This window comes from Protopterus annectens, chromosome 12.part0, assembly GCF_019279795.1.
Source record: "Protopterus annectens isolate FY-2018-M chromosome 12.part0, PAN1.0, whole genome shotgun sequence".
Lineage (NCBI taxonomy): Eukaryota > Metazoa > Chordata > Ceratodontiformes > Protopteridae > Protopterus > Protopterus annectens.
In genome coordinates this window covers 223,031,205-223,045,605 of record NC_056746.1, presented here as the reverse complement: position 1 = coordinate 223,045,605, position 14,401 = coordinate 223,031,205, and the positions used below count along the sequence as shown (strand labels likewise).

Sequence of the window (14,401 nt, the reverse complement as noted above, 5' to 3'; positions counted from 1 at the left end):
CTCTGTCAGAGATATGCTGGGTGGGCAGATTGGTGTGACGAGGGAGATGATTTTTCTGAGCTATGATACAAGACTGGAATTGCCTACACATTATAAAGCCTTGCTGTGTCATGGTGGTTACCAAAAAAGTACAGTAAACTCTCAGTTAAGTAGTGAATACAGTAACAGAGATAAAACAACTGGAATTGAGATCTTTAGAAAAGGGTAGTAGCAAACTACACAAGAAAACTGTGAATTGGGGAACAATACATACAGGCAAGGAATAGGTTTGAAAGAAGGCAGGACCTAAATGAGCTATGCAATGTCTGACTGAAAATGATTGGGTAGATTATAAGTGATGTATAATGTTTGCAACTGGGAGTGTGTCACTACGGTTTGTGATGTAAAATGTTTGCAACTAGGATTGTGTCAGTGTGGTTGTTTTCATTTATATAAATGTATGACTGCCTATGTCATAAGTGATGGTTTAATACAGATGTTTTTTGTTTAAAAAAAGGGCAGGAATTGAATAATGTATGTAATGTTGCTTAGGTTACATGATATAGCAATATATGTGAAGTATAATGTTTACAAACGTGAACTTGTTAATACAGTTTGATTGCTTTTACATTAATGTAAATTTGCCTATGTCACAAGTGATAATTCAATAAAGGGGTTTAAAAAAATCCACTGACTTGGATCTTAATCATGCATAACCATGCATGGGTTTCCCTTAAATTTATCTATGGTATGATCCCAGTTATTCTCATTATGGGTCATATGTATATAATTATCGACCACAGGATAGGCAAGGACAATCTATGACCAAATGGGATGGGTTATTTCAAGCACAAAAAAGGGAAACTGACTAGGCTTAAATGGCTCACAAGGGCGGCCACCCTAGTACTACATATTTTTCCAGGCTGCTTCTTGGATAGAGTACCTTCTGTATGGTGTTTGCATTCATAAGGTCACTGGTTTCCTCAAGCATCCTAAAGACACACTGATCAGTATAGCTACAAGACTTTAAAATGCATGTAGGCATGCATGCATGTGGTGCGTACCTGGGTTTCTTGTGATGGGACTGAATCCTATCCAGAACTGGTTCTCTGCCTTACACTAAGTACCAGAATACATTCTGGCTTTCCTCCAACCGTGGAAAAGATAAAGAGAGCATTACAAAAGACTGAATGAATGCATGAAAGGATGAAATTAAGACACGTGTAGGTGGTGCAAGGAAGAAGTGAACCAGAGGAAGATGACGTCAAGAAACAGATTTTTAAACAGTTTACAATCAACTGAATGTCCTCTAAATTAATTCTAGAACTGCCAAATATGATCTTAGCCTGGTATAAAGAGAAACAATAACAGCACCCAGTATTGTTAAGATATATTTTTTAATATGCGCCTTTTTTTACTATTATTATTTTTACTGCAGACTAAAATACTTTTGCTACACATTCCAATATCATAGTAAGGTCATACCATTTTAATGTATGCAATCCAATTTGTATTGTAAGGAGTTCACTGTGCAAAGTGTATCATATTTCACATTAATGCCCAACTGTTTACTGCCAAATGCAGCATGAATTGAAAAATGTGGCCATATTCTGATGTCAGCAAAAGGGTGCAACTTCTCAGATAATGATAAAATATAATTCATTCAGGAGAATGAAAAAATAACAGACACTGCAAAAATGATTTATTTTTTATTTATTTTTTTTTATTTAACATTTGTTGACCGGGAATGTCCGACTAGGTTCCACAGAGCCTGTTTTCAGCGGAGGCCCGGGGAGAAATGCTCCAGATGCATGTCTTTGGAATGTGGGAGGAAACCGGAGTACCCGGAGGAAACCCACGTGAACACAGGGAGAACATGCAAACTCCACACAGAAGGCACCCCAGCCGAGAATCAAACCGGAGAACCTCTTGCTGTGAGGCAACAACGTTAACCGCTGGACCACTGTGCCACCCATGATGATGTTCATAGTGCTGTAGTACCAGCTAAAAAGCACTAATGTGCTCAGACCAAATGGAAGACATAAGGACACATGCAAACTAATACAATCAGAGGACAATGCTACAATGCCACTGGTATTTTTAAGTGTGAAGTATCATGGAACCCTACCACAATAATACTAATATATGCAAGCAAAATAGCTTGGGTACAGATCAAAGGAGATATGACCACCTAGCCCAAGACTAAATACAGAACATAGAAGTACATGCAAAACTTTCTGCACTTAAAAAAAAAATCATCTTACTCGGTTCTTAGGAAAGACACGTTTTTCACTCCTCCCTTGTCGTGTCTCGTGTGTTTGGCAGACATCTGCTGAGCAGCTTGTTTCCATTTGTTCTGCTTGTTCAATGTCCAGTGCTTCAAACTTTTCAATCACCTGGGATCTCCTAACAGAAAAGAAAAGACAGAATGAATAATGAAGCCTACCACTAAAAACTGCACTTAAGGTATGTCCACTTTGTGCATGACCCAATTCAGAAGCTTATCTTACAGTATGAAAATAACAGAGCAAAGAAACAGGTAATTTCTGAGACCATTTCAAATCACAAAGGTTAACTTTTTCTTTTTTCTTTTGCTTGGATTAGTAAAACTGAAGAGCCAACAACAAAACCAGAAGTAGTTGGAGAATTTTTTTTTTTGGTTTTGGTTTGTAATGGTTTAAATGTAGTCACAGTCTTGCCCATTGTATTCCTTGTGAACTACATCAGATTAACAATGGCATAAAATCTGTTTTCTATTTTCTTTCAGGAGGTGAAATACACACTATGTTCCATACAACATCATTTTTATGTGCACTTTTTCTATTCCAAATATCTGCTATCTAGCCTCCCAAGATCATGCCCATTAATTTCCTAAAGAGAAAGCCATTTATGATGGAGCCATCATCTGGGATGCTTCTATTTTTCTGGGTGTAACCCCTTCCCTGAAAGATGACATACATGCCTGCTACACCATCTCCTGCGAGTGTGTGCATGACTCTTCTCCAAGAAGGCTGTCTTATGGACAGGCACAAAACCTGGCGGAACAAAGCATATGTCCCTGTCCCATACTTTGCACATCATGCAAGCAATAGTACATTCTGAATATGTTAATACTTGTGATTTGAATGCTAATCAAGCAGATTTATATACAGAAATGAAGTATACACAACAAAGTTTGTTAACAGCAAACAGTGGCACACATTCTTTTTAAATTTTACTTGGGTTCAAGAACATGCAGCTCATTTAGAAAATGAAATGTCTAGAAAAAAAAAACATGCAACAAACATTCTTGACTGAATGTTTGCCTGCCACCAAACTGTAACATGCTTTAATATTAAAATAGCATTCATACTGAGACAAGATTAACAAAATATTTAGACTTACAGTTTGTTGTCTACACCATACCATTTTACGCAATTCCTCAAAAAAAACAAATTATGTACTCATCATAATGTTCCATCTGAGTTGTTGTACTTCATTTGTCTTCAACCTGTGGGAATACGGATCCGTATCGGATCCGAGCAGGCAAATATTACTAGCATCAGCTGCAGACTCCTCCCCTTACCCATAATACACCTCCACTGCCTTCCATCCCCAGATCGACTTTGCTGAACTTATACTTAGAACCCGACCTGATAATATACTTGTGACCTATATTGCAGCCCGTAGGCTGATCATGCGCCAAGGTACGGGGGAAGGAGGGATGGATGGTTGAAGATAAATGAAGTACGACTACTCAGATGGAACATTATGGTGAGTACATAACTTCTTTATTTGAAGTAATTTACTTCATTTGGTCTTCAACCTGTGGGACAGAGTCCCCAGCTACTAAAACTCCTGGTTGGTCCTCATGGAAGGATATTCCAGAGCACCGCGGAACCAAAAAATGCTCTCCTTGAAATCAAATCCAATTTATGAGTAAGAAATGTATGAGATGAGGACCAAGCAGCTGCAGAGCAATTCATCCAAAGACACGCTAGACCAGAAAGCCACAGACGTAGCCATGGACCTGGTGGAATGAGCTTTAACCTGACCTGAAGGAGACATGCCTCTGTCTTGTAGACCTGCAGGATACATGACGAAATACATCTAGCTATAGTGACCTTGGAGATTGTTTCCTTGTGTAAACCCTTTTTGTGGAAACTTAACAATTGATCAGATTTATGGAAATTTTTTGTCCTGTGTAAATAGAATCGTAACTGTTTATGAACATCCAACATGTGCAGTTTGTATTCCATTTTGTTTGTAAAACTGGGAAAGAACACAGGCAAAATTATAGTCTGATTGATATTGACTGGTGAAGCCACCTTAGGAAGAAAAGATGGATTGGTCTGAAGGGAAACTCTGTCTTTATGAAAAATCATGTACGGACGTTTGATGGACAAGGCCTGTAATTCTGAAACCCTTCTAGCAGAGGTGATAGCTATCAGAAAGGCTGTTTTCCACGACAAATATTTTAGATCTGCAGTTGCGGCAGGCTCGAAAGGTGGAGTGACCAGAGCTTGGAGAACCATAGTAAGGTCCCATGGGGGAATAGGATCTTTGACCAGAGAGCGTAGCAAAAAAGTGCCTTTGATAAAAGCTTTACACAGTCTGGAAGATGCTAAAGATGTAGAATTCTCACCCACATGAAAATGGGAAATGGCAGTCAACTGAACTTTGACAGTAGAAGAACTAGCTCTGTGCTGGAAAATATCAGCTAGAAAATCAAGAATAGCAGAAATAGGAGCCGTGAAAGGATCTAAACTTCATAATGATTGGCTCCTAGCCAGAAGCGCAGGAACCTCCTTGAGCTTCTGTGCATTTTTATGTGACAGTAAGCATCCTGGAGGTCTAACAAGCACATCCAGTCGCTCTCTTGCAGGTATGGCATGATGGACTGTAGAGTGACCATATGGAACTTGTCTTTGGCAACAGACAGGTTCAGGGTAGAGAGATCCAGAATGGGCCTTATGTCTCCCGTTTTTCTTGGCACCAAAAAGAACCTGGAGTAGAAGCCCGATCCAGACTGATCTGGGGAGACGGTTTTGATGGCTCGTTTTACTAGCAGCTTGGAAATTTCCTGTGCTGCTGCCTCCCTTTGCGTGGGTGGATCATCTGGGAGGTGTCTGGGAGGTATGGGGTAACTCACTAAGGGGATAGAATATCCTCTGGATATGATTTGAAGTACCCAGCAGTCCATTGTTATGAACTCCCATGCCACTGGGTGCAAGGACAATCGTCCCCTGACTGCCTCCACAGTAGAGCAGCCGGGCAAGCCCTCAGGGTTGCAGCCTGGGTCTGTCCGAGTACAGTTCTCGAGACCCGAAGTTCCACAGACCCCCTCTGCCTCTGGGCTGGCACCCATTCTATCCCCCTTATGCCTCTAGGGGAAGAACAGCCCTGAGTGTCCCGGAAATACTGAGACTTCTGGAACCACATCTTCTTTTGCCCTCTCTGGTTCCGAGAAAAAGACCTTTGAGGGTTAGAGAAGCAAATTCCGATGGCAGACAGTGTCTTCCCATCCTTCTCACTCTGGACTACTGTCTCCTTGACGATCTTACTGAAAAGTGTAGAGCCATTATAAGGGGCACTGGCAAAAGACGCCTTAAATGGTTTGGAAAACAGACACAACCTGAGCCAGGTGTTACACATCATGGACACGCCAGACCCAGCCGCCCTAGCCGCTCCTTCCGTTTCATGGGAGATGAGTCACATGGGTGCATTTGATACCACTTTTAGGGTGGCCATTTTCGCAGAGAACAAAGCCTTGTCCTCCTTTGACATGGATTGGGTGGAGACTCCTCCAACTCCTTTACTAGGTCATGTTGAAGTCTAGTGACATGGGCCAAGTAATTCAGCGCCCTGATCGAAAAGGTAGCTAAAGAACACAGCCGCTTCCCTAGGCAGTCCATCATCCATGACTCCTGGTCAGGAGGGTGGACCGACGAACTCGCCTGAGCAGGTTTCTTCTTAGTGGCTGCTGCTACCACCATGGCGTCCACAGGGGAGCCCTTATTCCAGGATGGCCTGTCAATGGGGGGAGGGCTTAAAATTTTATCGGGTCGCTTGGGGATAGGCTCCATGGTGTCTGGTTCCTTCCATGCCTGCGAGGTGATCAAATCCACTAAAGAATCCATGAGAGGGGACACCCAGGAAGTAGACGGGCCCGTGCCAAAAGCCCCCAGGAACACAGACTCATCAGAAGAGGGCTTGGGGGCAGACCAACCTTCCCGCTGGCACAGGATCTCCATCATGTCTCCAAAGGAGACATCTTCATGAGGTGATCTTGGGGAACCCTCACCATCATCTAAATCTGTGTCCTCGGTGAGGGACTCGAGGGAGTCCAAGTGCCTCCTCTTGCACGTATGCTTGCGAGGCACATCTCCAGTGAGGCTCTCAGGGGAGTGCTTGCAAGCCATCTGCTCCTCAGGGGGAACCGTCTGGGGCTCTTGGAGCACAGACTGTCCCTCTGGTAAGATAACGGGGACCGTAGACAGAGCCGAGGGGGTCTGGCAGGAGTCGAGGGGGTGGTCAGGGGTCTCGATCAAATGGAGAGGACCCTTTCTACCACATCAAATGCCGAAGGATAGTGGACATCCTGGGAAGCTAATAAGGAGGCCAGTTTCCCTGGGTCCGACACGAGAATCGGAGTTGGTCCCGAAGTGGACAGAGCTCCGGGGGAGGGGACCTGGCCCAACAACTTCGGAGCTGATAGAAAAGGTTCCAGTCCCTCGGATCTGACACCAAAGCTTCAGCTCCGAGAGTGGCTCAGATCCAAACTGGTCGGATCTGAGATACTCCAGGCAGCTGTCGGAGTTGAGGAAACAAGTACCGTCGGCACTGACCCCCTGACCAAGGCCAACCTTGGATCCAAACACTCCAAAGCCAAAGGTCAGATCGGGGAAGGAGAAATGGGTTGAAAAAAAGGAAGCAAGCTCCCCCCTCCAGAGGATCTGTGTATGGATAAAGCGCCTCATCATCTTATCCAGATCCATATCCGATAAGCAGCGGGTTTGACCGTGACACGGACTCTGACATGGCGGGTCGGGGAACTGGACGTGGCTCCTCCGGCTCCAGGGAGGACCTCAGAGACTGGAGCAGAGGGGAGTCATGGATCCCTGCTGACTTGCTTGGAGAAGCAAGGTCCGGGGATCACTTCCTCTTTTCCTTCGTCTTCGACTCTCTCTCCCTTTCTCTACCTCTCCTCTGCTCTATCACAGGCTTAGATGCAGGAGTTTGAGTCCCAGCCTGGGAGGGAGGAGAGGCCAAAGGAAGAGAAGAGGGAGAGGCAGTCACAGCAGCTGCTGTGACTGAAGCCGAAGACGAGGAAGGAGGAAGACCTTCTAGGGCCAAATTGGCCTTCCTATCCTTTAAAGCTCGGGGGTTGCACCCCGCACAAATGGAGCAATCCACACTAAGGTGGGCCACACCTAAGCACAGCACACAGAGTGTGGCCATCCGCTGGGGAAAGCTTATGGCCACACACTATGCAGCGCTTAAAGACTAGCTTTTCAGCCATCCTGAGAGAAAGGAAGAAAGCCTTAAAAAAGACAGGCAAAAAAACGTTCTAAACTCCAACACACACACACACACACACACACACACACACACACACACACACACACACACACCCACCCACTCACCACGCTAGTCTATAAACAACACTGAGGGGGGAGGGGCACCACAGAACAAACTACTCTATTTACCTAATCAAACTAACACTCGATGCCAAAGCGATGGGAGGGGAGAAGGGGAACCTAAACTAACCTAGATCAACGAAAAAGAATGAAAGTTTTAAACTTACAGTAGTGAAATATCCCACTACTAGCTGGAGCTCTAAAGACACGATGTATAAGCAAATTGCGGCAAACGAGATCTGGAGATGGAAGGCAGTGGAAGTGTATTATGGGTAAGGGAGGAGTCTGGAGCTCGGAGCTGACGCTAGTAATATTTGCCAGTTCGAATCCAATACGGATCCGTATTCCCACAGGTTGAACACCAAATGAAGTAAACTACTTCAGATCTTAAGTTTTATCGACTTCTTTGCTTATAATATCCAAAACAGATGTTGATTTTTTTTTCAAATATTTTTATTTTTCTTCCTCTCTTGTTTTGTTTGCATATTTCAACTCCAGTCATTTTACAAACTACAATTTAGTTACACTGTAGAAGAGTTACAGTCATATTTAGGTACATCTTATTGCAAGAGAATTTTCAGGGTTACAATAAAATATACAAAACAGATAACACTCTATATGCAATATGTTCAAGTGCTACATAAATGTCAACTTCTGATTAATATTTGAATCACAGTTTGCATACTATTTATAACTGCTACATACACGGTTTAGATTAGACACACACTCACAAAAGAATATGCCCTTTTCAGTTAACATTCACACCAATTTGTCTTTTCTTGTCTATCTATTCTTTTAAGATATGATCCGGGGGGGGGACTGCAGTATTTGAGAAAACAGAAACTCTTGGTTATTCGTTATCAGTTTATTTGCGGATATATACTTGATTGCCATACTTCTGAAACTTTCCCATGACAATTTGCTTCGATCTCACCAGTTTTACTAAAGAGAAGAAGGTAATTAGAGCATGCAGACTAAGTTTGGTTAATTTTTGACAGTGATATGCAAATGTGCTTGACAATGTGGATCTTTGATATCCATCTTCTGTAGTCTGACTCTCAGTAAGTACTACAATTTAGAAGTACATTTACAGCTCCAGAAGATAAGGAATAGGGCTGGCATTTGTGAGTAGCAGCACTGACAGTTTGGTGAAACTTCCGAGTTAAAATTGTTGAGTATTTCTGGGGTAAAGTAAGCATTGTTAGTGATCATTAGTTGAGTATACATAAGTTTCTTAAAAGGGATTAGTTTTAATGTTGATTTGATAGATTTTAATTTTTGCTCTTCAGTAAATTCTTGGAGCTTGACGCAGTATTTTGAATACAAAATAGATCTTTGATATCTAAGGAATACTATTAGCCTGAATGTATTAGACAGCAGTTTTTTCCTTAAAGTTAATAAGTTCCATAATGTATTGCACATATTTATGTCTTGATCATTTACTTCAAAATCTCCTATTATTGAAGTGCACAGTTCTCTAATTTGCCTTAGCATTATGATGTATCTTTTCAGAAGGTTAAGGACATTGCTTGTGTCCTCTAAATATTTTTTCCTATGTCTGTAAATTCCCGAAACACTGCATTTCTTAATGAGTGGATAATTGTCCAAATTTATCACCTCATTATTTAATCGGAAGTTTGGATTCAGATGTACTGGTTGTAAAAGAATATAACTATTTGTTAAGTTTAGTGCTTCCATCCATAATTTTTTGAAATCTAATTATTCTATGTTTTAATGAGATATGAAATCTGCTATCCTTTAGATTTTCCCAATTTATAAATGGAAGGGATTGTTTTTGATGTCATACCATAATTTAATCCATAGTGGATACCATGCTTTACCCTTGGGATTATATTCAGCAACCTGAATGACCCTGTTTGAAAATATTATATCATAAGTCTGGTAGTCCCAATCCTCACTTTTCCTTGGAATATATTAACTTCTGATAGCCGATTCTGACAGATTTAGGGTACCAAATGACCTTAGCTAAAACTACATTTAGTTTCTTAAAGAAGTTTTCTGAATTGTTACATTTGTTGCATTAAGTTGAAATAATAACCTTGGGAGAATATTTATTTTTATAAATGATGCTTTTGAAATAAATGATAGCTTCATTTTTCCCCATCTCTGGATATTCCTGTTCAATGTTGGCCCCTATCTTTAGTACGTTATTCTGCATGAATAGTTTTGGGTTATGTTCAAAGGATATCCCTAAGTATTTTAGGGAGTATTTTCATTTTATTTCTGAATCATGAAAATATGATTCAGTGCGAACTAATGGATTGAGAGGGAAAATTAGGGATTTTGTGGAATTAATTTCACAGTTTGAAACCCCTGAGAAGCTGTTAATTGAGTCTAGGAGTTTGCTCAAGTCAGTGTTAGGGAGTGAAAATCTATGTTTAAATCATCAGCAAAGGCTGAATGCAATTTTATCATTAAAATTTTCTGGAATATGATGGTACTTTTTTTTGGGTTATGAGTAAAAGTAGAGGTTCTATATAAAAGTTAAAAAGATACGGAGACAGCGGGTATCCTTGTCTGGTCCCAGTTAGAATTTTTTTATTAGATTTGAATTTGTTTTATTAATGTATAGAATTGTGCAAGTGCTTTCATATAAAATTTTTATTATATTTGTAAATTCCTGTGGTATATCAAAATAGGGCATAGCTAGGGTTTTTATTTTGCTTAGACAGCCAGATCACTGTATCTAAGATTAATGTGTTAACACGTCTTCATGAATCCCAAATGTCCAGGTAATATGTTTGGAAATACTTTTTTCAGTCTGTTTGCAAGCAATGCAGATAGAATTTTGATGTCTAGATTTATGAGAGAAATTGGTCTGTAGTTTCCTGGGTGTTTATTATCAGATTTTCCTTTAGGTATGAAGATTATTTATTTATTTATTTTACATTAGTTTACCGGGAAAGTCTGACTAGGCAGAAACCCATTTTCAGCAGAGGCCTGGGGAGAAAAGGTCCAACACAGTAATAATACATAAACTTAGACATAGAAATTAATTTTTCAGCAATGGTAAAGACATAGACATTGTAATTTAAATACAATACAATAAATATTAAAAACAGAAAATGACAGAGTTTGCCTGATCTAGCAACAATACAGATATCTAAAGAACGTCTGAAGAATAGTGAAAGACAAGCCACGTGGTACCTGTTGTAACATATGGTTTACAGTAGGTACTAGAATATAAAGTGTTTACAGTTAGGAATAAGACAGAATTAGAATAGCCATGTTATTATATAATCACTTACTATTCAGCAGTAGTAAAGAAGAGAAAAGAAGAGTTAAGGAGGAGGAGGTCAGAATGAGAAATGCTGCAGGAAAGGGAGAAAATATACCTTTTATTTGAAGGTGACAGTTGCTGTTAGTTAACAGCAATAGATAGGTAGGGGAAGAAAAATATTTAGATGGAGAAAAAAAAGTTACTGTGGAATTGTTATGAGTAGTGGGAGAAATGGTAGTAGTTGATCTAAGTTAGCCTGGATTGTTACATGAGCAAATCCATGTGTCGGATAAATAACTTTTGAGTAATTTTTTAAACTGAGTGGTGTTAATAGTGGAGTGAGGAAGTGTTCCAGGTTTTTGCTATGTGGTAAGAATACAGAATCTCCTGCAGTATTTGTACCTTTGGTAACTTGTAACAATGACTTATTTGTTGAGCAAAGCATACATTTGTTGGGATAGAGTTGTAGTACATTTAGGAAAGCTGGAATTTTCTCAGGCTGATGAAGTAGTTTATGAGGCATGGCTAATGGACTATAAGCTGAAAGTTGTGGTAGTTCAACCCAGGAGAGTTTTTTTTAAAGTGAGGCAATATGAGTCCTATGTGTAGAGTCTGTGGCAAATGTTGCTATCTTGCTATAGCATGTTTCTAGTTTATCTAAGTCTGTCTTTTTAAGATTGATAAGTATGGGTAAGGCATAGAAAAGTGTTGACAGGAGGTGGAATCTGGCAATAGCTATCCTAGAACTATTCATTAGAAACTTTTTTTTTCTGTATAGTGTTCCCATTTTTTATGTATCTTCTTAATTTACGATGTGTGTAAACTGAATCTCGGCTTATCAATTATGACACCTATCAGTTTTGTTTGTGGTTCAGGAGTAATTTTTGCATTACTGCTAGCAGTAATGAACAAGGTGGGTGTGGGATTCGAGAGTCTGGTGGTTTGAAAGACAATGAGTTTGGTTTTGTTGGGATTAAGTATGAGTTGGGAGTTAGTTAGCCATGATTCAATTTCAGTGAAGGACTTCTGTGCTATGTCTTGAAGCTGTTGTATGATAGACGCAGCACATATTAAGTGTAGAGTCGTCTGCATATTGGATTATGGAGGCCAGGGGGGTGGCAGTGCTGAAGTCATTAGTAAAAATACTAAAAAGAGGACCAAGAATGGAATCTTGTGGGACTCCTAATGTGACTGTGAGTAAGGGGGAGCGATTTCTAGCCACTTTACTGTTTGCTGACGGCCTTGTTAGGTAACTTCAGAACCATGTGAGAGCAGAGGAGCTGAGATTTAGTCTGGTGAGAACAGTCAGCAGCTTGTGGTGAGAAACTGTATCAAAGGCCTTAGACATATCTAGAAAGACAGATGAAGCTATTTTACCTTCATTCTGAATTGATTTATGTTGTTGGTAAAGCTGAGGAGGGCAGCTGTGGTACTATGATGGAGTCTGAAACCATGCTGTGATTTGGCCAGCAGGTTACTGGTTGAGAGATACTGCAGAAATTGTGAATGTATGCACCTTTCTAGAAGTTTAAATAGAAGGGAAAGAATGCCAATGGGTCTATAATTCCTGAGTTCAGCTGAATTTCCACCTTTATGTAGGGGAATTATATATATGAGATTTTCCAAATTGGTGGGACATGTTTTTCAGCAATGGACCAATTAATAAGTATGGATACATAGTAGGAAATGGCTTCAGCTGCTAATTTTAGAAATTCCGCTTGTAAGGTATCAGCAGCAATTGTGGTAGGTTTGAGTTTTCTTACTTTTTCAGTAGAGCTTGTGGAGATGGGATGGAATGATAAAGTATCATTATTATTGGCTGGGTTAGGTCTTGATGATAGAGAACGGTGATTATTTTTGTTAGCGATAGAATACTTTGAGTGAAATATTTATTAAATTGTTCTGCAATGGCACCTGAGCTGTTTGGTAAAGGGGTTGAGGCTCATCCAGGGGGAAGGATTTTTTTTGATTAAGCTCCAAACTTTTTGTGGATTTCTCTTAGGTTTCCATTGTATAATAGTGCAGTAATTTTTTTTGTCTAGTTTGATTTGGTGTTTGACCTTATTCCTAATTTAATATGCTGCGTGATTAGATTGTGTTTTGTTAGTATGCCATAACTGCCAAGTCTCGTCTCTTAGCTTAGGTAGTTTTCTTGTTTCATTAGTTAGCCTTGGGATAAAACGTACCTTAGCTTGGACTGTTGTGGGAGGTGCCATTCTGTTAAGAATGTTGAGGAAAATATTGTTAAAATATTCTACTGAGGCATCTAGGGGCAAGGTCTTAAGAGAAGTCCAGTTACATTTTTTATATTTTGAGGATTGAAAATTTTCTTATTATGGATTTGTCGATAAATGGTATGCTGTCTGAGGAGATAAGTTGGCATGTGGTCACGAAGACTATTGGGCAAACAGCCAACGTTTTGATAATGGGAAGATTTATTAGTCAGTGTCCAGTCTATGACAGACTGTCTATTTGATTTTTTTTTTATTGATTCTGGTAGTACTTTGGATAATTTGTGTGAAGCTATAGAGGTTGATATGATTGCTGGGGTATTGTGAGTTGCAGGCCATCCAATCAGTATTAAAATCCCCCATGATGATAGTTTCCTGGGTAATGGCATTTGAAATGTATTGAAGGATGTGCTCTATTGTAGAAACATTACTGCCTGGTGGAATATAAATGGCTATAATGGTTATATACTTGTTAGGGTCGACATGTAATCTGGTCAGCAGTATCTCAGAATTTTTTAAATTTGGTATACTAAAACTTAGTGGTTGCAATACAAAGTTATTCTTGAATAGTATTGATACTCTTCCACCTCTTTTCTCCTTTCTATCTGCTCTATGTTATAGCCTGGAGGGTTGATTTAATTACCTGAAATGTGTGGTTTCAGTCAAGTCTCTGTTAAAATAGTTACATATGGGGAGCACTTCTAAGATTTAGATTTAGAAGTAACAATTCAGACCCTTTTCGAGGCAGGTTAAGTATACTTTGCACTTGAGGGTACGTTAACAGGGTGTAGCTAGGACCTGGATTTGGATGTGCATCTCCACTTATTAAAAGTTTAGTTGCAGTGTTTGTCAGTGTTTGAATTAGTTCGGACATGTATCTGTGATACCTGAAAGAGATGTTTTTGGAGCTTTTTTAAGAGTGGGAATTTTGTGAGTCAGGTGATCAAAGAAAGTGATCTTGTAGACAGCTGATGACATTTCTAAATGAGTGGTTTGGTTGTAAAAGTAGAAGATGCATGTAAGTTTGTGGCAGGCTAGGGGTATGGTTATACGAGAATGATGAGCTGCTAAATGGGCAGCTGTTGAGAGGACTAAGAGTATTATGCTATACAGAGGTAGCATTTTGGTAAACACAGGTTGTTTAGGGACTAGATAAACTATTTTATATGTAGAATAGCTGCAAAAGTATAAGATACAAAGTAAGGTCACTAGAAGATTGTCTTTGAATTATTTAAATATAGATCTGCAATGCCATATTCTCTTATATAGCTATATATTTTCAGTAAAGGTTTAGAAATGTTTTGTCCACAGGATTTATAAAACTCAGCAGT

At 39.9% G+C, this 14,401-nt stretch overlaps 1 protein-coding gene across 9 annotated transcripts in view; it reads right to left on the bottom strand.

Moving 5' to 3' along the window:
- Positions 1-14,401, bottom strand: part of LOC122816469 (myosin phosphatase Rho interacting protein) — a 3,136,467-nt gene that overhangs the window by 1,151,626 nt on the left and 1,970,440 nt on the right. For all 9 annotated transcript variants that reach the window (XM_044089284.1, XM_044089283.1, XM_044089288.1 and 6 more), the window contains one exon: positions 2,244-2,385. In XM_044089284.1, coding sequence (XP_043945219.1) covers positions 2,244-2,385 — 142 coding nt within the window. The remainder of the gene's footprint in view (positions 1-2,243; positions 2,386-14,401) is intronic.